We start from the raw sequence: 23,631 nt of genomic DNA, 5'->3' as shown, positions 1-23,631 counted from the left end.
TTAATCGACGATAGTCACAACAAAGACGTTTGCTGCCATCTTTCTTGCCGACAAGCACAACTGGCGACGCGTAGTTTGAATTACTGACCTGAATAATGCCTTCCGCTAGCCAATCCGCTACTTGATCATCCACTATCTTCCGGTCTGTATAAGACATACGTCTTGGTCGCTCGTATACTGGATTGTCGTCGGTGAGCAAAATTTTCATCTCCACCGGTGAAATCCTTTCCTTCACAGGCTTGTAGGCCATTATTAAATTCTCCACTGTTTCTGCTTCTGCTTTACCCAGATGCAAGAGATCCGTCCCGTGATGTACGTCTTCCTCCATTTCCTCTATTAGACAAAGATTTCCGAACTCTTCTCTCAACTCTACAATGTTGCTTGCTGGCTCTCGTTCGACAGGCTCCTCTACTACCGCATTACACTCATGTACCACCCTGTTCTGCGGGCGCACATACTTGACGCTCCCAGCGCCGCTCTGATCGTGATCATCTTCACCTCGCATCTCTGCATGCCTACGTGGACGCTCATCCACCAATGGTTGCGTGTTAGGGCCCTCTCTCAGCTTCCTAGCCGCATCCTTCATACCTGCGTAAAACGCATCTAAATCTTCAGCGATCGAATCACCACTACTTGCACTTGCGCAATTACCAGCCACTGCCTTGCGCACCGCTGCACCGTCATCTGGACTTTCTTCGACTCGCCCTCCTCCCATCACCTGTCGGCCGCCTGCACGTTTCCTTTCACTGTGTTCGTCTAACTTTTCTCGAAATAGAGCACCTTCTTCCCTTATAATTAGGTCAACATGTTTGAGGACATCATTGCCTATTACCAATGAGTAGCTTAAATCGCGTTCTCTCGTCACGTGGAACGCTATATCTAATGAAACGCCGTCTATTTGCATAGGTATGGTAAAGCTGCCGATTGTTGTTAGCGTTTTGCCTTTATTACCAATGCCTACCAATTTCCGCCTCTCCTTGTTCAGCTGTACATCTAAATTTAGCATCATCAGTGTGTCGTAACGCATTAGACATAAATCTGATCCGGTGTCAATTAATGCCGAAACCGTTTGATTAGATGTGCTAAAACATATGTCTTTAAAAATAAGGCCGCTTTTTGTTACACCCATCATGTTTACCGAATTCTTTTCGAGCTTCGAATCTTGTTTTATGTATTTGCATTCGCTAGCACGATGACCTTCATTTCCGCATTTAAAACATATGAAACGCTTGCGCGGACAGTCCCGAGCGAAATGCGAACTATCACCGCAATTAAAACAACGCTTACTTATTGCGCCAGAACTCGTTGAAACTTTCCCCATGGGTGTGAGTTGTACCTGTTTCGCGTTTGAAGACGAAGGCCTATTTGATCTCACCTTCTCATAGACCTTTATTTGCTCCTTTAGATCTTGTACACATGTCGCCTGATATAAATTCGATTTGTTGATTTTGGTGTCATTGATCCCTTCGATGAAATATTCGATTAAGCTGGAGTCATCTAAATTAAGCGGTTTACCAATCTCCATCATAGCGTACAGGTATTCGCGAAGATCTTCCCCTTGTCGCTGGCGACGATTACGAAGAGCACGATGTATCTCGATCGATGAAATATTTGTGCCAAATTCTCTACGCAGTGCTGATTTTAGTGAATCCCAACTGCTTATGCCGCTCTGACTTCGAACGAAAAGCTTCGCTGCACCCTTTAACAATTGTTTGCCGTATATAAATCGTTGTAGATCACCCCACTGTACTGCTATTGCGTTATCTTCAAATTCTTCTATCCATTGTTCAAATGTAGGCTGTCCTGATCCGTTAAACTTCGTCAGTGAATCTTCAATATCACGAAGGGTAAATGTTGGACGTTCAGCCGTTGGTCTACGCGTATCACGCCTATTTGCTACATCATCATAGTCCGATTCTTCGCCATCGCTAGCATTCAGGCCGAAATGTACGAATAATCTGTCTCGTAATGTCGCTTTACGTCCGCTTGTGTCCAACCCCAACCCTTCCAACTGTTCCCTCAACCCGTCTACCGTCAATGCTAAAATTTGGTCTCGGTCCATGTCTTACAGAGTTTATTTAATTATTTAGTAATAATAATAATGAACAATTTGGTGTAATAAAATGTAAATAGGAAAATTCGGTTATTAAAAAAAATGTTCGCATGAGTTTGCAACACTAGCGAATCTTCAATTCAAAATTAAATCAAAATTATTTTAAAATTAATTTGCTTAGCGCTTACCAATTCCAAAAAAAAAATAACGTTCAATAATATAAAATAACGTTCAATATTAGCGGTACCCTTTCCTCCGTTATCGCCTACGCTGCTCTGGCCTCGCCGCTGCTCTGCCAACGTCGGTCACTTGCGCAGTCGCTCTCTGCTGCTCCGATCCGTTACCGCTGCTACTCTGGTCTCGCCGCTACTGCCAACGTCAGTCACTTGCGCAGTCGCTCTCTGCTGCTCCGATCCGTTACCGCTGCTACTCTAGTCTCGCTGCTACTGCAATCGATCCCGTTAACGCACTTGTTAAATTCACTGTGGCCGAAATCTCACTTCTGGCACCACTTGTAGGATTCCGAGTTCAACAGTTATTTATTTCGCAACTTATCGGTCTCTTTAATTCCACAGTTCACAACTTATCATTTATTTATTATACAAACAGTTTACAAACTTATTATTTCTTTAACATACAACGGTTCACAAACTTATTATTTCTTTAATATACAACGGTTCACAAACTTATTGTTTCTTTAATATACAACGGTTCACAAACTTATTATTTCTTTAGTGCGCGCGCCACTCGCTTGATGGCGGTTTAGCTTACAATGAATATTCTGTCCTGTCGTTCGTATCGTCAACGTCTTCGTTGGGTATGTTCGCGGTACGGTCATTTCGGTCTTTTGTTTCGTTCCCTTGTTATCCGTATTAGTCCGGTCGCGCACTGTGCGCTCTGTCTCCTATTGCGTCTATTCGTCGTGTCCGTCATTTCCTACATGTATGTACAGTGGCTCAATAAAGAACTCGGACAAACCTTAGTTAAAACTTTGTATAAAAAACACTGCTAAAATAAAGGCAATTTGAAACAATATTTTTCGATTTCTAAATGCTTTATTTAATATATATAATTTAAAAAATAACAAAAACATAAGATAAGTCGTGTACACTTCTTTTACAATAACAAAAAACTTTAAAAATGAGGAGAATTCACGCCAAAAAAGAACTCGGACATGGAAATTAATTTTACTTTAAAAGCCAATAAAAATAAAAAATAATATTTTGTGGGAAACCCTTTGGATTTAATAACAGCATTTAGTCGTTTCGGCATTGACTCCACCAAATTTCTGCAAACGGAAGGATCAATTTTAGGCCATTCGTCCTTATGAGCAGCTACGAGGTCCTTTTTGTTTGAAATTTTGTGATTTTTGAGTTTATTCTCCAAATGCGCCCGTAAATGCTCAATGACGTTTATATCAGGGGACTGTGGTGGAGTTTCGAGCACTTTCGGGCAGTTATACATCAACCACAAGCGAATATCAAGCGCCTTATGCTTGTGGTCATTGTCTTGGTAAAAATAAAATTGTTCCTTTATACCCAATTTTTCAGCACTTTGAATTGAATTTCTTTTTAAAATTGAAAGATATTGCTTGTGATCCATTATGCCATCAACAAAAAAAAGATTTCCGGGTCCGGAGGCGGACATACATCCCCAAACCATCACTAAACCGCCGCCGTGTTTAACAGTGGCACGCAGGTTTTTCTCTTTCAGCTCCTCATTTGGCTTCCTCCATACATACGACTGCCCATCTGATCTGAATATGTTGTATTTGCTTTCGTCGCAAAATATCACATCTTTCCAGAGTTCAATGTCCTTATTTTTATAGGTTTTTGCAAAATTAACTCGTTTGTTTTTATTTTCCTTACTAATGTAGAGTTTTTTTCTTGCGACTCTGCCATTGAGGTAGTTTTTTCTTAGAACTAATCACAAAGTTTCCGCATTGCAGTCAATTTCAAGATGTTCTTTAACTTGTGTTGTAAGTTTTGGAGCACTTAAATGAGGATTTGCTCTGACTTGGTTTACTATCCACCGCTCGTTAGCGTCCGTAAAAAGCTTTGGCCGTCCTGATTTCACTTCGTTTTCTACAGATTTTGTTTCTTTAAAGCGTTTTATGGTGTCACATACAGTTGTTCGCGGTCGATTTACAAGTTTGCCGATTTCACGCATGGTTTTTCCATTTTTATGGTGCTCAATAATTATTTTTCGCACTTCCACCGAAGTTTGGCCACGTTGTCGACTCATTTTACAAAAAAGGAACAAGAAAATGCGTACTTGACACAATTTTATTGACACAATTTACTTCCAAAACTGTCGATCGTTCCTCAATTACCTATATATAATTAAAAAAATGGGATTCCCCCATTTAAACTGTCAGAAATTACGAAGTGATGCCAGTTGTCCGAGTTCTTTTTTGGCGTGAATTTTCCTCATTTTGAAAGTTTTTTGTTATTGTAAAAGAAGTGTACACGACTTATCTTATGTTTTTGTTATTTCTTAAATTATATAAATAAAGCATTTAGAAATCGAAAAATATTGTTTCAAATTGCCTTTATTTTAGCAGTGTTTTTTATACAAAGTTTTAACTAAGGTTTGTCCGAGTTCTTTATTGAGCCACTGTATGTATGTACATATATTTAATCTCAAATGGAGTCTAATGCTTGCGAGCAAATGATTGGTAATTAATATGCCTTTATATCTAGAAAGGATTTACATGTATGTGTGTATGTATGTATGTAGATATGTCTATGCGGTTTTCTTTTAAATCGGTATTTCGAAATTTCATCGGGAACAACCTTCAAGTATATAGTGAAGGCGCTTTTTTTATTTTTTTATAAACCAATATGCTCGAATATAAAATTACCTTTCATTTGATATAAAATTTGTTATAAGAAATTCCACAACACGTAAATAAACGTGTGATTGTGTTTGCTACTGTATGGCAATGCGTTTGTTCGCTATCAATTTCGAGCAAATTTTGCTACTTTGCGACGTGCAAATTAAAGTCATTTTATGATTGCATTTCAATAGGTTTTTTACAAATAATAATTAAAGTCAAGAGATGCCAACAGTTTTAAATTTTATAAAGTGAGTGTGGAAGTGAAACAATTGGGATCAGTCCTAATCTTCATAGGTAATATTGAGTGGTTAACAAATAACTCGCAAAAATATAAGCTTCCGGTCGTAAAACATTTGGAGAGGAGAGAATTCCAGCTTTTCACCCTCAAAATCCGTTGTACGCACATTTAAGTTTCCCCATTTGTTGTTCTATGATAGTAGACTTTGTAAATTTCATTGAAGAGAGATTTGCGTTTACCTAACTTTTCAGTGGTTTTAAAACTCAAACTCTTCAAATTGAAATAAATTTAGCCATAAGATACTTAAGTAGAAAATCTCACATTCTAACGAATCGTGGCTTTTTTAATAAGAAAGAAAAAAGTTACAAAATTGCGTATAAAAATTTCACATTCATGCAAGTCTTTTATTTATAATTTGTGAGTGTCTTTAAATTGAACTGTGTTATTGTGACTTTGTGTAACCGTCATAAAATATCTAACCTTCTTATTAAATCAATTCTTATGAACGTTGAAGATGTGCAGTGGGACTCTTAAAGTTAGTGAATCAATTATTTATTATTTGTATAAGATTCAAATCAATCCAGGGTTATTGGCATAAGTGGATACATAATTTCTTCACTGAATTGACTGTTTAAACTCAAAACTGAAATACGCGTCCGTTGCTTTACTGAAACAGTAGACAGTGCAAATAAATATATACATACATATGTGCATACATATATACGAGCAATATAATTTTATGCTAGTCCATATGACAAACGATTTGAAGTACATTTGGTGCATGTATTTTTTCCACTAAATCTAGCAACCCACTGGCGGTCAACAAATAAAAGTCATCAAAATCACATAATGTTGCTGTACAAATCCATGCATGCATTGCCTTAACCTGCCAGTGGTACCCAGTTTCAAGAACACAATATTTAAAAAGAACAGAAAACAGGTTACCTGCCTGAATTTGTTCTGTTTTGCAGCACACCTATTCACAAGGGTATTATAGTTTTGTTAACATAACATTTGAATGTAACAGCCTAAAGGCGTCGCGATGGATGTTTAGACATGCAGGTGACAGCAGTAGAGCAGCTGTTGTCTTTTGTTCTTCTTCCGTTTGTTTGTTTACATTCTGATCGAACACTACAGGGCAAAAACAAAATACGTGTAATACTGTCGCTCAGAATAGGGATTCGCTTCTTCCAGAGCTCTCTTTCTGCACTCATCAGCACAACCCCATTGCAGAAGCGGTGGGGGCCTTTCAGAGAAGGAGACTGTTGAGCACTTTCTCTGTAAATGTCCGGGTTTGGCAGCTAGATGATTAACGTCACTGAGTGCTCTTTTCTTCGACAGCCTGAGGCAATGCGCCTACTTAAATTCCATCAAACGTCTCCATTACATCAACAGTTCTGGTTGGTTGTAGATATATTCCTGTTGGAGGTCTCCTAATGATATCAAAACGGCGCTTTAGTGCTACATGCGGAGTGCCTGAGTGGTACTTCAACCATTTCACCACCTACCTACCTACCCATGGGCACAGACAGGTATGCTAGGGCGAAAGCACCTTTGCCTTCAGGAGTTTCTGAGCAATTTGTATACCAGTGTACCCTGCACTTGCAGTTTGCTTTTGGGAATAAGGGCACTCCAGTTTGCTTTATTGTCCAGTTCAATCTTGAACCTCTTTTCAAATTTTAGGGCCTTAGTGTTACAATCTCTAGATGAATCGGTAAATGTGACCTGGAGGTACACCTTTTAAATATTCTTGGATGATATTATGATCAAAGCAGATATGTCGGTACCGTCGATAAGGTTGTTCTCGAAACTTACGCAACTTACGTATGTTGTCATTGGTCTAATTATCATGATGTACATTATATCAGGATTTTTTGGGTACAGTTCCAGGAATTTCCTGCATATCTTAAGAGCCTTAGTTGGCGTCCAAGAGCCGCATATCGCTTTTGCTCTTCCTATCGGGCACGAGCCTTCTCAAATCAAGTCTTTCCATCAGCTTCTGCGTAGTTCATTTAATTATTTGCAGCCAGTCTAATAGAAGTGAGACCACCATAAAGAAACCATTTGACCACTAATATAATATTTATTATACGCAATATATTTATTTGTTGCTATCGGGTTAAAGGACACACTCAATGTAATATGTTTAGCTCTTATTTAGTGATGTTTTGAAATATTTGAAACTTTTGCACGTGATAATTGCTCAACGACCAACCAAGGAAAAATGAAAGTAAGAAAAAGAATACTCATATGTTAGGTGCTTTTAAAAGATAATAAGCAGTGTTGCCAGTTTACTATATATTCAATAAAATCTATCGTTGCCACCATTAGCTATAATGGCTGCACCTCTTTGTATACTTTGAATTTGCTTGAAAAATTTTAAGCGTCTATATTTGTTTTGCTTAACAATTGCCTATTCAACAGGGTTGGACTGTGAAGGCCAATCCAACACTTCCAACTCATTTTGCTGTTTCCACTCTATACACCTCTGGCTTCGATGCTTCGGATCATTGTCTTCTAGTAAAACCTAAGGTTGGCTAGTTCTTCCAAACATCTTTGCAGCTGACTTTAAAGGTGTTTTTTTGGTAAATTTCATTAATCAAATCTGCACCTGCACCTGCATCTGCGGTAAACACTAATAAATGGACAAATCCTTCTTCGCAGCCCCTAACATGAACCTTAAGTGGATGCTTAACAGTTGGTTGAAGTTGTCGATTATCAGTAGTACTTCAGATTCAAATACCACGCCTAGTTCTGTTAGTTCCGTAAGGTCTTTCATATGATGAAGAACAACAGTGACTTGTATACTATGTGAGGAGAGACTGCTTTCTAGCGGGGATGGTTGACGTTATAGCTGTTCGAGCTATTGGCCTCGTCTCCATGTACTTTTCCATCATATGCTTTATAAAGAGTCCTCGTAAATGCCCGGTCGAGGCCGAGTTTGGCCCGCTTTGGGCCAAATGTCATCAGTAGCTCCATTTAAAATGCGCCAGGCTGTGTGAAAAGCCTTTAAAACTGCCGTTATGTGCTTTTAGTAGTCCATTTCACTCTGCAAGATAGGGTGGCACACCTCAGTGTTCTGGTCCTAAAAGACCTGGTCTGAAAAAAACTGCCGATCCCTGGGCTATGTGGTTGGTGGAGAGTATTCCATTCGCTTATACGCTTATATTCGAGTGCATCTACATGTATGCAGTAACATCCCAGTCCTCCCTGTTACGGTCGTGCTCTCGCTCAGTTACCCTTGTGCACCTTGAAGCCGTTGTCCTGCAAATAAAGAAGCTTCTTTAAAGGTTTTGTTCCCTAAATAGCGCTGACACATTTTATCTTCACTAGACCGCTCTAAAAAACCATGTAATCAAAGTGCCTCAGGGGTGTTTAGCTCCTTACAGTTGTATTTAGCGCCCGCGCTCGCTGCCGGAATTTGATCTGGCTGATCGGTAACTAAGGCGACCACCATCAGACTAAGTGCTCCTCGGCGATGTACGGCCCCTACCGTGAGATGGAACTGCTCGATTAGTGGCTAGCCCGGCTGCTGATAGCAGTTGTTTCGCCTCGAGATTTACCTAGCTCTCCCTATGACCCTCAAGTCAGTCCAGCTCACGGAAATCTTAAATCTTGCAATGAAAAAGCCGCACCTTTTTTGGTGCAACACCCTAATGTACATAGGCATACATATATGTATGTATAGTATATTGCATTGTGCGACTTTGCAGTACTTTAAAAATACCCCCAAATGTGATGGTAAACACTAGCGTCTCCATCCTCGTCTTCATATTTTTCGTTTTGAAACATTGGCTGGCTTCCAAATGTACTATAGAATTTTAGACGTCATGACGTAATTAACGATGTCTTTTTCTCTCGTCCGAATTAGTTCTTGAAGCAAAACTTAAATAAAATATTAGTACAGGAACGAAAAAAAAAATCTATATGGGGATTTTATCGAAACCTACATATGCAGATAGGCGATGTGTCTACAGATTAGTACATAGGCACATATATACATACATATTTAATTATTAATTATTGGTTTAACACACTTTTTAGCTGCAATACTGTTGTAATGGTCGTTTGATGGTATTGCAGCTCACGTATCTGGATGCCGCAAAACAAATGTTTGATTAAATCAATTCATAACCAGAGGAATACGATTTTTTAACAATATCACACACACACTTGCCTATGTATTAGTAAAAAACATAAGCGCATATGACTTACATTTGGGACCCTCTACAATTCTTTTGTTGTATAAAGAAAATTGCAAAAGTTCTCTCTTCTGACGCGTGTACATCCATGCGTCGTGATGATACTAAATTTCGCCAATGACACAACCCCGTATTTACATACGTATGTACATAACTAAACACATCAGTAGAGAAAAAACACTTGGCATTGCTCATTTGAGATCGAAAGACAGAGATGATGTGGCTTTGACACGCACGCATGCATACAAACAAAAATATACCCAAATACATACATAGATCCATAATAGCTCCCATCAAATTATAGTATATCTATGTCTAGACATTTACGTTAATCAGAGAAAATTTGTAGTCTTCTGTCTAAGCAAAAAGACGACATTGGTTTTTATGTTAGTATCTAGAAGAATTTTAAAAACTCCAGAGTTCGCCCAATGATAGAAATTCGACTGTGGCCTATCTAAAAATCTGAAGCTTAAGCGTGGTTTATTATTCAGTTGATTAAAAATTCTATTAAAACTGTATCAGTTCAATGTTGTTTTGCTATACAAAATTTAAGTTGGTAAAAATTCTAACTATTTGGTTATTACCACAACGATAACAATGCTACTGCTTACGTATAACATAGAATATTCCTCTAAAATTAGTTCAACATCAATCGCCCTTTAAATTTCAATATTCAATAGATTAAAATTACCTTTCAATTTTCTAAATTTGCACCATTTGCCTTAAAGTTACCCAGAATATTCTCTGATTTCACATGGCATAAATTTCTTGCTTAAAATTTTCTTTTAAATTTGATAAGATATAACAGACACGGCGAGGTGCGACCGCCTGCTTTACAATGTCGAAGCTATGTGTTTGTTAATTTTCAAAATACCAGCATTACTTAAAATGCGTTGTTTAAGTTTGCTTCGTTAAGTTTTTAGATCTTCAAGTCGCTTGTTTGGTTGTTGATTATGGCAGCAAAATCTACAGAGCCTTGATTTGTCATTCGAAAGATGGTTAGGAAAATCTTCATCTCAAATTTATGGTGTTTATATTGAGGTTTCAAACGGCAGATGATTAATAATATTAATAACTAGCAAACCCAGCCCCCTTCGCTGGGCACACTAAAATAGAATAGATATGGTTTAGAACAGAAAATATATGATTTTCATATTATTTATTTCTTTATTCTTTATTCAAGCGCTTTGGCATAAACAATATTTTTTGTTTTTTTATTTGTTTTTGAGTAAATATAAAATATAAATTGAAAATCAGGAAAAAAGAAGATTGTTTTTAAATTTCAAATCAACGCATATGAATAAACAATCGTCTTTTTTCCTGATCATCCATGAATTTTTCGTTTCAATTTATATGTTTTTTAAGCATTGGAGCTTTTTTAACCATTATCCATTTATATTTTTCAAAAACAAAAACGAAAAAAAATTTTTTTTCCACGAACACATAATTTCATTCGGATTTCACATTAAATTCTCAAATTTCGTAAGAAATTATTCACTGTTCCTAAATCCACTCCAAAAAAATTCACAAACAATTTTTACATGTTGCACTTACGTTTTTTCCTTATGGCATCCAAATCAGAAAGAAATATTGACACATTGTAACTCACACTGTCAATTTGACAGTTCAGTTCCGCCCCAAGCGTTAAAAAAGTAAGCGACATTATGGCTGGTTCAAAAGAACGCTGTACCCGTTGCCACTGCTCCGAATTACAACCAAACTTTACGAAACCCATTTTCAATACTTACTTAACAATGTGCATAAGTTTGGTTTAATTCGGTTCAAAGACACGGCGGGTCTACGTTTTGGCATATATTTCGAGACCCTAGTCATCAATAGGTATGAAAATTACCCCGTATCAAAGCACTTATCAATAGCTTTCATTTGATACCCATATTGTACATACACAACCAAAGGTTACCCGGGTCCACGTTTTGACCTATATCTCGAGACCCCAGTCACGTAGCGGCATGAAAAATACTCTGTACTAAGGCATTCACCAACAGCTTCAATTTGATATCCATATTGTACAAACACATTCTAGGCTCCACGTTTTGGTCTCTATCTCGAGACCCTAGTCACAGACCGGCATGAAAAATACTCTGAACTAAAGCATTCACCAACAGCTTCCATTTGATACCCATATTGTACATACACGTCCGAAGGTTACCCGGGTCCACGTTTTGACCTATATCTCGAGAGCCTATCTACCAATAGGTATTCAAACTATACGGAAATCATCTTCAATACCTACTTAACAATGTGTGTAAGTTTGGTTTAATTCGGTTCAAAGACACGGCGGGTCCACGTTTTGGCATATATTTCGAGACCCTAGTCATCAATAGGTATGAAAATTACCCCGTATTAAAGCACTTATCAACAGCTTTCATTTGATATCCATATTGTACAAACACATTCTAGGGTCCACGTTTTGGTCTCTATCTCGAGACCCTAGTCACGGAGCGGATGGAAATACTCTGAACTAAAGCATTCACCAACAGCTTCCATTTGATACCCATATTGTACATACACATCCGAAGGTTACCCGGCTCCACGTTTTGACCTAGATCTCGAGACCCTATCTACCAATAGGTATCCAAACTATACGGAAATCATCTTCAATACCTCCTTAACAAAGTGTGTAAGTTTGGTTAAATTCGGTGTAAAGACACGGCGGGTCCACGTTTTGGCATATATTTCCAGACCCTAGTCATCAATAGGTATGAAAATTACCCCGTATTAAAGCACTTATCAACAGCTTTCATTTGATACCCATATTGTACATACACAACCAAAAGTTACCCGGGTCCACGTTTTGACCTATATCTCGAGACCCCAGTCACGGAGCGGCATGAAAAATACTCTGTACTAAAGCATTCACCAACAGCTTCAATTCGATATCCATATTGTACAAACACATTCTAGGGTCCACGTTTTGGTCTCTATCTCGAGACCCTAGTCACGGAGCGGCATGAAAAATACTCTGAACTAAAGCATTCACCAACAGCTTCCATTTGATACCCATATTGTACATACACATCCGAAGGTTACCCGGGTCCACGTTTTGACCTATATCTCGAGCCCTATCCACCAATAGGTATCCAAACTATACGGAAACCATCTTCAATACCTTCTTAACAATGTGTGTAAGTTTGGTTTAATTCGGTGCAGACACGGCCGGTTAGCGAACACACACCAAAAGTTGACTTTATTTTATATATAAGATTTTTTTCAGTTTGTGTCCGAAAAATCCAAATATCTTACGGAACCCTATTTTTTTCCAAAATAAAATGTAATCCATGTTACTCTTGGATAATGTAGTTTTCGAATGGTGAAAGAATTTTTAAAATCGGTCCAGTAGTTTTTGAGCCTATTCGTTACAAACAAACAAACAAAGTTTTCCTCTTTATAATATTAGTATAGATGATAAAAATCGTTTTCATGATGAAAACATATGCGAAGGAGAGAAGCGAGTCGAGAAGCGATATCTTCAAACTTCCGTCCCAGGGACTAATACCGTTAAAACTCACACAAACACACAATAGAATATCGCCAATGTGATCACGAATATGATCTTTCGAAATGCTTCGTCCCAAGCACTACTCAACGAAAACGTGACACTCGTACATTTTGTACTTTCTTTCGTCCGTACATATGTATCTTTCGAACAAAAGATATTAATTAAATTCGATAAAGAAGCATACCAGAAATTGGTTTCGCAATTTTTGATGTCACTTATTTATGTATAAGTATACCTGTAAAATGCATTCCCGTGAATTATAATCATGAGCGCTTATCTACTTTATCAAAACCAAATCCCAATCAATTCTGGCCATAATTTTACCAATTGTAACGGTGGTGTTACTGTCCAGACTTTTGCTGTTGTTGCATGTCCCTGATTTAAGGAGATCGAATCCAACTTTTTCGTCTTAGTCATTACATTCTTTGTATGGATGTCAATAACAAAAATGCATAACTTCGAAGCATCGAAGTTTACCTTGAAAGTTCTCAAACCACCGAACGTTTAGCAGCGAGGTATCGATGTATAGTGTTTTCCTATCCTATAAAATAAAACAAAACCAATTGCAAATAATTGTAAATAACTTTTTAATGTATGTATATTTTGTTCCAATATAAGCAAAAAGGAGCCATCCACGTAGTAATCGGAGTTTATATAACCTCCTATTTGTGGTGCGCGTCCTGATGTTGTTCCACAAATGGACCAATGAACAGCCATTTCATGGCAGAAATACACTCGGACGTTTGTGCTTGCCTACTGAGTGACAACCGTTACTGGAATCAACTTTTTCATTTGATGTTTTGTGCGTACTGTGGGTTTGGAAACCGAAGCAAGCGAATTCGTTGCGGTGGTCGCCATAAAAAAATCCAGTTGTTTAGTATTTTTCCCATAACTTGTTATCAAAACTTTGGAAAAGAAAGAGAAGAAGAAGACTTTGTTCAGGCTTTTACCATTTAATCTGGTTCGCTATGGTTAACGAATTGAGCGGCTTTTGATAAAAATGCATCGACTATGTTTGAGACTACTGCCATCATGTTGCACCACTGGGACCCACGGCATGGATTTTATAAAGCAGAAATAGTTTTTTTATGATATTTACACGCATATATAAATTGATCTTACTTATATATTTAATAAGAAGGCTAGGCTGGACTCTTTAATTTGAACTTATGTATGTACCTGCATATGTTTGACTGATTTATATATTAGTATTCAATGAAACATTGAAATTTAAATTCTTGTTTGCTTACACTGCCAAGATAAAACTCAATGAACCTTTGCGATTCACAGTTCACGCCTATAATATTGTTCGCCAATGTACATTAATACATTTATGTATTAAACGTATGTATGTATGTAAATGAATGTGTATAAGCATGTATTTTAGTCGCGGCACATGTTTCAATAATTTTGCGTTAGTTTAGTGCTCAAAATGTTTTGTGTTGAACATTTATGAAGGTACAAAAATGTATTTTGGGCTTTGTTAGCGATTCGGGCAGTCGGTTTTTCTCTTTTCAATGATACAATTTTCTTCGGCTCCGTGTAGACTAATGGACCGGAGATGGTTAGAATCGCATATGAAAAATTTCGAGTTTTAGTATTTGCTGACGACTAACATTGTGATCATCACAAAATCTGTTCGGAAGAAGAAAGTCGCAGTTGGAAAAAGTAAAACATTTGTCTGCATCGGTCATCAGTTCGTTACCAATACGATATAGGATTTATTTTTGGTGCAAAATAAATTGGCTAGAGAGCAAAATAGAGTCAAAGAGACAAAGTGTGCTCAAAAGCCATGTGAAAAATTAGTACATTGCAAGAATACTGAAACTCGCACCGAAAAAGTCAAATTGTAGTCTAAATGACACAGGCTAAATAGGCTCAAGCAGTATATACATGCATACGATCTTGCAAAAGAAATTTTTCTTTTTTGCATTTTTCATAAAATTTACAGAATTTGAAACGAAATTCAACAAAAACTTTTTTTTTCAGTTAATTTTTATTAGACACTGCTATGTATCCTAACCAAGGTAACGCTCTTATGGGCGGAGGACCAAGTGTAAGTCCGAATGGGGAGCAACTGCAACACCAATCTCCACAGCATCACCAGCAGCAAAATATAAGTTACAATGGTGTCCAAACGAAGCAACAGCAAGCGGACTTGCAACTAGCGACTCCCAATAAAAAAATCGCAAAAAAGGCATTTGTCAAAATTGTAGAGCAACCCGCCAGCAAAGCGTTGAGATTTCGTTACGAATGCGAAGGTCGTTCGGCTGGTTCGATACCTGGCGTGAATTCGACTCCGGAACTGAAAACCTTTCCCACCATCGAAATTGTCGGCTACAAGGGACGTGCTGTGGTAGTTGTTTCCTGCGTGACTAAGGATGCGCCATATCGGTAAGTAAATTATCTTTATGCTCTATACCAAAATATACAGATATGCTAGAATGTAAGTGCGCAAGTGCGTGTCGATATCTTACCTACAACCTTTTCAATCTACATTTCCTTCCAAGACCGCATCCGCACAATCTGGTAGGGAAGGAGGGATGCAAAAAGGGGGTGTGTACTTTGGAAATCAATAGTGATACGATGCGTGCTGTATTCAGTAATTTGGGTATACAATGCGTCAAGAAAAAAGACATTGAAGGTGCTTTGAAAGCACGGGAAGACATTCGTGTCGACCCTTTCAAAAGTGAGTGGTAATAGAGATGTTGAAGATTTGAAATAATTCGATTGTGCTGTATCTAAATAATTGAATGTATTTCCACAGCTGGCTTTTCACACCGATTCCAGCCGACCAGCATAGATCTAAACGCGGTGCGACTGTGTTTTCAAGTGTTTCTAAAGGGCGATATGGGCCGTTTTACAGTGCCTCTGCCGCCCGTCGTCTCGGAACCAATTTATGACAAAAAGGCTATGTCAGACCTCGTTATTCGTCGGATATGTAGTTGCTCGGCTACAGTGCTAGGCAATACGAAAATAATTTTGCTCTGCGAGAAGGTAGCTAAAGAGGACATTGCTGTGCGATTCTTTGAAGAGAAAGATGGCGTCACAATTTGGCAAGCTTTTGGCGAATTTGAACAGAATGATGTGCACAAACAGACTGCCATTTCATTTAGGACACCAAAGTATCATAACATCAACATTACCAAACCAATCGAGGTAAACATGTTGGAACATTTTTTTATTTAAAAAGAGAATTGTTTATCTTTGGAACTCAGACATAAGAGAGAATTAATTTAAATGAACGAATGATTTATTTATTATTGTTCAGTCCCACCTATAACTTACAAATTGTCTGAGTTTCCAGAACTTTGGTTTTGTCCTAAAATACAACAGTTTCTAATCCGTCATGTTTTCGTAGGTATTTGTGCAACTGCAGCGGCCTTCAGATGGAGCAGTTAGTGATCCTGAGAAGTTTCAATACTTTCCGGCCGAATCGGGTAGGTATTCTTTAGAGAATTTGCGTCAAACCCTCAAACGGAAGCCCGGCGATGACATATTTCAAGAAATATTAGCAGCAGCTGGCGAAATAAAGCCAGCAGTTGTAGATGTAATAGATTTGGATACACCGACCGCAGATCCACAACAGGAGGTGAATTTAGGTTTTAATAACGCAAACACAGTAGAAGCAGATGAAGCAGATAAGCGGCGTAAGGAGAATGAAATCGATGCGATAATCGACGAGAAAGTACGGGAGCTGGAACAAAAGGAACAGCTGGGACAGCAGCAAGAAGTGGCACAGCAGGCTAAACCGCAAGAACAAAAAGTTCCAGAACAGCAGGAAGTTCAAACCGGCATGGAACAGCAGACAAAAGAGGTGAAATTGTCTGCATCGGAAGAACAAAAACAGCTCTCCGTCAACGATAAAATCGCTGCGTGGATGAAATCCAACGACTTGCAAGACAGCGAAGGTTCTCCGCCTCCTGACGGAGCGGCATCCATTGCCTCTATCGATGAGGATAAAGTTCTTACAGCTCTATTAGATGAGGCTGCAGAGCTAGACGAGATTTATACACGCCATGTGGTACAGCGCGCCTCATATAACGCTTTGCTCAGTGGAATGAATGAGATTAAACCTAAACAAGATACTCAAAATACCCCCATGGAAGTGGACGATAGTTTCGATGATGCTGCCACGTACAGTAGCTTACAGAAAGCATTTAAGAATCCTATTGATATACCATTGGATGATTTGATGCCACCTACCCCTCCAGCCTCCCAACTTGCTCCAGAGGATGCACAACATTATGATCATGTCGATACTTTCGCGTTGAGTACCGATGAGGCTCTAGCAGCGCTTGAGCAGTTATCAATACCACCGCTTCAACAACAACAACGAGCTCAGCTACCAGTCTCACCGCCTCGCCCTGTTGCACCGAAATATCTGTCGCCACACATGCATGTGACCGCAGCCGAAGAAGAGAAATTGCCTCCTCTCCCTCCAAAACGTATTCGGAAACAAGATGGGAGTGTGGAAAATCAGTCAATTGAAGCGAATATTAGTGATGTAGCAGATCGTACATCTCGCTCTCCTGTTCCGATCATAATCAAAAAGACTCCAGATCAATCGCCACTTTCAAAACGTTTACCTCCGAAACCTGGAAGCGGAAGCAATTCTAATACTTTGCCAAAGCAAAAGAAACCAGGTTTTTTCTCGAAGATCTTCTCTCGACGTAAAAGTAAATCGGATCTAGCTCAAAGTGGTGACGTCGGTCCCACCTCAAACGAATATACACCAAATTTGAGCCGAGAACCTAGTATTGGTCATTTCCGTATGAATGATCCGATTAGGGGCTCAGTAAAGTCCCTGCAACCAACTTCTTTACCAACAAGCCCCTATAAAAATGAACTTGGTAAGACAACAAAGCCAAGTCGTCCAGTTGGGCGTAGTGTAAGTAGCGTCTCCGGCAAACGTCCTACACGTCCAACTGCTGATGTCATCCACATACCGCTTAAGGGCGACAGTGTCAACAGTCTACCACAGAATGAGGCATATTCTCATGCCAGTACGGTAACACTAAGCAATACACTCGATCGCAAAACTGTCTCTGCACTGCAACTTGCCGATATTCCAATATGCGAGGGCAATATGGAGCTTGTAGCGATAGCAGATCGCCAAAGCTTGCGCAATCTATGCGAAGGGGCTTTCAATGTCCAACTTGATCCCGATGTGGACTTAACAGAAGCGGAGCATTTCGCGCTGTACACTAGCATACCCCCTCAGGCGACGGCAAGCGAGTTCGATGAAGCTTCTGCATATTATGCAGCAGTCGATGCAGGAGAAATTTTAACTCCAGACGAGATTGCGAGGCGTTTGGCGGCTGCGAACTGCATAAACTGAAAGCGAACATTCGAGGAGCTCTGCCTGAGCAAGGAATTTACTGTAATTAATAATTGTGTGTAGAAAATTTGATTGTTGGCCAAGCTTAAAGTCACAGTGGAGCGGAGTGTGGAAGTATCCTACTATATTTTAGCCCAATGGTAGCTTCCTTTCTCTGATTTGAAACGAAATTTGCATGAAATGCGTAACTACGCACACACACATACATGTGTTTTTGTCACATATGTATGTCTGACTATCAAATGAACTTATTTTGAAATACAATCTTTAGAAACATTTACATACACACACACATATGTAAACGAATTTCTAAAAAATAAAATGTAAACTGTGCCGCTGTTACAAAAGGTATGCCTCTAAAATTTAAGGCATTTTACTTAACCTAAACGAAGAAGTTTGTTGAAATTGTTTTTATATATACACACACACACACATAGAGGAAATGCTCAAGTTGACACTTTTTGAATTTTAGAAAATTTATTCAAAATGGCTTTGAATAACATTGAAGCATTTTGTTAATCGAAGACGGACTTAATCTCTTGGAAGCCGCCAAGAAAAATTAATTTGTATGCGTTAAAGACGACGTGTTTTTTATAAACGAAATTTTGATAGAAGAAACGGCTGCCATAAAGCTTTTACTAATGCAGCGCGTTTCACATTTTATAATATTAGTCCTGTGAACGCGTAAGCAAACTAGATAAAAGTTGTTGTTGTAAACTTATGGTACTTATAAACATTGGTATGCCCTACAAATGTTTCAAAACTCAACTATTGTATTTACTTATTTGCATACTCTGACAAATTGAAAAATAATCAATTCAACTTATTTATACCACTACTTAGTTTTTGTATAAAAGTTAATTTTAAGTTCGATTAAGGCCTTGAAATTGTGTATCTCGAATATTATCGAAACACTTGTACTTGTGGAAATAACTTTTATAAGAGCTAAATTTTAGCGTTCTTTGAAATATTACTTACATGCATAATAAATCAAGAAATAACCCTTTTGATTGTAGGGCCAGAGGAATTAAGACGAAAACGTCAACGGACTGACGGTGATTCAATACATCTCTACCTGCAACAACAACAAAAGAAGATCCAAAGTGATCATCCGGGTGGTCGTAAGTGTATTTGCTCTTTATTCGAAAAGTCCACTATTCTACGATAGTTATTTTAATGCCTAGTTATACTTGTTGCGCTATTAGTAGTGGTGCTGGTGATGGTGATAATTGGGTGATGGTACTAATTTGCTTTTACTCGTATGCCGACATTAGTCCTTTGATTCTGAATTTCGGTGCTAATCAAGTCACTCTATTGAACTTGAATATGTTGTATAGTGCACCTGGAGCTGCGCGTGCTTCGTGCGTTGTGTTGGGTACTTCGATAGTTGGTACTTCACAGATTGCCGTTACGACGGTGATTTTATACATTCTATATCTATTTCCCTTTCGCATGGTCATGTGAAAGCACAAAAGCTAGCGGGCTCAAGCACTGAACGTACCTTTTCTGCAAAATGTTGCTGAGTAATATTATTCCGAAGAGTATTGTTGTCTTACGTCTATTTTCCACCAGGTCGTGGGCCGCTAGATATTACTTTACATTTTGGGCGAACTAGAACTCTTTCATCCATGATGTTACTCTACATTAGCCGGCGTTTTATATAACTATTAAACAAACCAGATGGAAGAAGAATTTGATATTAATGAAGAAAAAAATAATATTGAACTAAATGTAACAATGCATACCTGATTCTAATTGAGAAGATTGAACATAAAGGACAGGATATGAAGTATTACTAAATCAAATTTATTTCTACTTTTTCGAGCTAGAATTGTAATGCCAAGAGGTGACCACAATTAAAAAAAGATCTATTGATCTATTAATTTTTATAATTAATGACCAAAAAGTGATCGATCCTATAAACTTTCATACATCCGATTACAAAGGAAATATCTTTAATTTAAATATATCACAAAAACAAAAATAATCTGAATTTCCAAAGTCTAAAACATGACTTATATACTTGCCCGGACTCATACTTAGTCTTTCATATCTTGATAGGGCATAATTTTTTGGTTGCATACCCAATTTCCCAATAGTAACAAATGCAGATGACGGAATAATAATAATTTTTGTATCTGCAGTGTGTCCAATAGCCGATAAAATGAAATACATATGGAAATGTCAATGTTAGGTTTCTGATTTTAGTCAAAGACCTACAATACAGTCATTACAGCCTTTTGTAAAACTAAAAAAAAATTGAAAATTCTTAGCTGGCAATATTAATACGCAAATGAACCGAACGACCTAAAATGAATCTTTGAACATAATTTGCTTATACATATAAATAGACAAATAGTCTGCACTACAACCACACAGACCGTTTTCACCATCCATTCAGACCGAAAGGTTGAAGACAAACCAAACGGCGGGAAAGTCGAGGTGGGTTTTTTTCCAAAAGCTCTTGGAAACTCAGAGATGTTGAAATAGATCGGAAATAGCAAGTGAGCTAAAGCTTTAAAGAAATATTCCAGCGTATGTATGTGTGATATGAAATGATATGGAGATGCGAAAATCATTACATACATATATATGTACGAACGGTTGGTGCCTTAAGGTACCCAATGAATAAAAAGTATGCTTCTCTTTTTTCAATGCAGTCCCCTTTCTTCTGTTAATCAAATAAAAAGAAAAGGGTGTCTTATTTATACGAATATTGAGTCACGCAGGTAGTGTTATTAATAACGATTAGTAAGTAGCTTAGATTGTAGTATTATCAGCCACCCCCCACACCCCTCGTATGTTGACTCCGTCCCTAACATAATTGCGTTGAGTTTGATCAGGCCTCTTCTCTACTTTGTGGCGTGTGTCTTAATCTTGTCCTACCATTCTATGCCGTCTGCGAACGGCACGTGGTTTTTAGCAGAAATATTCCCGGAAGTTTGTCATTGCCTGCCGAGAGATGGCAGTTATTAAAAAACTTTTACTATAATCTAAATTTGTGGGATGAGAATCTTTGGATACGACGGCCGCCTTACTTACTTGTACACACTTTCAAAAGATATCAAGCAACACATTAAAAGAAATGTCATAATTATTAACATTTTGAGAAAGAGACCAAAATATATCAATGAAATGAAATATTGAAATGCCAAAACTACTTAATAGCTCTGTTGTAATTTTATAACCAGAGTCTAAGTAAATAAACGAAAATATTTACGGGAGCACTGCATCTCGACTTTGAAAGTCACTTCAAGACATAATCCACACAATTTTTAAAAATCTGAGCAATAAACAATCCACACAGGATTTAAATAGACATAACAAAATCCCGCCAAATCCCGAAAATAAAGATAACAGAATACTCAGACAAAGCAAAATCACGAATTTTTGAATTCTGACAGGACATAATCCAGAGGAAAAATTAAAATTCGCACTGCGTAAAGGAGGCAGATGATTGGTATACTTAGCGCATTCACCACTTGTGGGTATTTGACCGATCTCCTCCTTCTTTTTGTAGCGTGCGTCTTAGGGGTTTTCACCTATGAAGGAACCTACAGTTTTAAGCCGACTCCAAACGGCAGATAGTTTTTATGAGTAGCTTTTGACAGAAATACACTCGGGGGTTTGCCATTGCCTGCCGAGGAACGACTGTTATCAGAAAAAACTATTTTTATTAGTTGGTGTTTTGTGCCGGGGGTTCGAACCTATGAATTTCCTAATGGTAATCACGTGTCTAGCCATTCGGCTACGGCCCCCATTACCGGTACCATTACAATAATTAGCATAATTTTTGAAATCATACCGGATATATACAGATACATTACCTGTATATGTGTGCGTGTACACATTTTTTGACAAATGCAAACACAACAAACAAAAAAGTTATTTCTAATTATAAATGAAAAGCAAACAGATATATTCAACGTACCTACAGAAGAAAATAAAAAAAATAATATTTAGACTGATATTTAGAAACAAATATTCACCCACAAGAAAAAATATTAGAACCAAAAGAGATATAAGAAAACACAATTATAGACAAAGCTGTGCAGCTAAATATTTAAAAAACTCTTCTTTGAAATAGTTCTCTTTTTTAAACTAGAATGTTTTAATACTTTCTACTCATAACATCGACTTTTTTGTTCTTTTATCTTCGTTTACTTTTCCATTTTTGTGTCACTAGCATGTTTCCTTAATTAGTTGTGAATTAAATTATAAATATTTGTACGAGTGCAAAACATGGAAATAAACAAAATTTTGCGTACATAAGTAAGCTTATAAGAACTTTTCGAAGGGATCCTAATTAAACCAAATGTCGAGTTTTCGAATTGCTTAGAAGAAACTTGTTTCATTTTTTATTATTAATATATTGATTGGCCATTTGCTTAGTACTGCACAAAATTGCAAAGAAAATTAGCTCAAGAGTAAAACTCGATAAAATTCGATAATTCAGCAGTGGTCTTTTTTGGGTAGGACCTTCTTTAGATTAAAGCATCTTCACCGAAAAATAAAGAAGCCAAAAACTTAAATGCTAGCACAAAAATTAAGAAAACTACATCAACTAATTTGTTGGTTTTAGATTTAGATTTATTTGATGTTTGACGTTCGACCTCATGGTCTTTTCTGTCCTCTACTCATCACAGTATCTCATCCATCGCAATAAAATGCTTGGCTCTATTTTGTTGCATGTAAATTTGTTTATTTTGTTAGAACAAAATGACTTAGTGAAAGAAATCGTTATTTATTAACATCTAAAGCTTTTTAATAAATAAAAGTGTCAAACGCAGATTTCATTTCATTTCCTCATATCTGCGCTGCGCTATTCTTCAAAGGATCTTCTAAGCGGCTGTAAAATCTATAAAATTTGTCTATTCATCTTGTCTCGAATACAATATTTCATAAAAAATCTCCCTTCTCCAAAAATTCCAATGTGACAACTGGAGACATTTCCAAAATCTGATTTTTAATAAAAAACGATAATAATGAAACCAGACCTATCAAGCAACCTAACCTGCTATGCCGGAGATTAGTCTAGGCAAAATATATTGTATAAATAATGAAAAAGTAATAACGCGATTTTTTTGAATGACGATATATTTGGTGTGGATAATGTCTTGTCGGGATTCTGTACTTCGGGATTTCATCAGCATACATTATTTACAAAAGGCTTCGAAAGTAAATGTAGCATTAAACGCCTATGAGCAGGTTTAACAAAATCAGCACTAAAGTTAAATTTATAATAACTGTAAAAATTTATAAGACTCTCGAACAACACGTATTAAATGTAACTGTTAACAATATTAAAAAGGAAAGATATATATGTAAGTACAATAATTAAATAAATTTGTATTTAATACTTTTACATTGCTCTGGAGGGAAAACTGTGGGGCACTCTTTTCAAAGAATATTAATTTAACAATTTTATAAAAATAGGA

General features: G+C 37.5%; 1 protein-coding gene across 9 annotated transcripts in view; it reads left to right on the top strand.

The window, feature by feature from the left end:
* Nucleotides 1-23,631, top strand: part of LOC128865383 (embryonic polarity protein dorsal) — a 44,670-nt gene that overhangs the window by 17,509 nt on the left and 3,530 nt on the right. For 5 of the 9 annotated variants that reach the window (XM_054105705.1, XM_054105702.1, XM_054105703.1 and 2 more), the window contains 4 exons: nucleotides 14,842-15,246; nucleotides 15,363-15,541; nucleotides 15,620-16,011; nucleotides 16,214-19,196. In XM_054105705.1, coding sequence (XP_053961680.1) covers nucleotides 14,864-15,246; nucleotides 15,363-15,541; nucleotides 15,620-16,011; nucleotides 16,214-18,193 — 2,934 coding nt within the window. In that variant the 5' untranslated portion in view covers nucleotides 14,842-14,863 and the 3' untranslated portion in view covers nucleotides 18,194-19,196. The other 4 variants (XM_054105710.1, XM_054105709.1, XM_054105706.1 and 1 more) reach the window with 3 other exon arrangements.

This window comes from Anastrepha ludens, chromosome 5, assembly GCF_028408465.1.
Source record: "Anastrepha ludens isolate Willacy chromosome 5, idAnaLude1.1, whole genome shotgun sequence".
Taxonomy (NCBI): domain Eukaryota; kingdom Metazoa; phylum Arthropoda; class Insecta; order Diptera; family Tephritidae; genus Anastrepha; species Anastrepha ludens.
The sequence above is the reverse complement of the archived record's forward strand: the minus strand, read 5'-3'. Positions and strand labels throughout refer to the sequence as shown.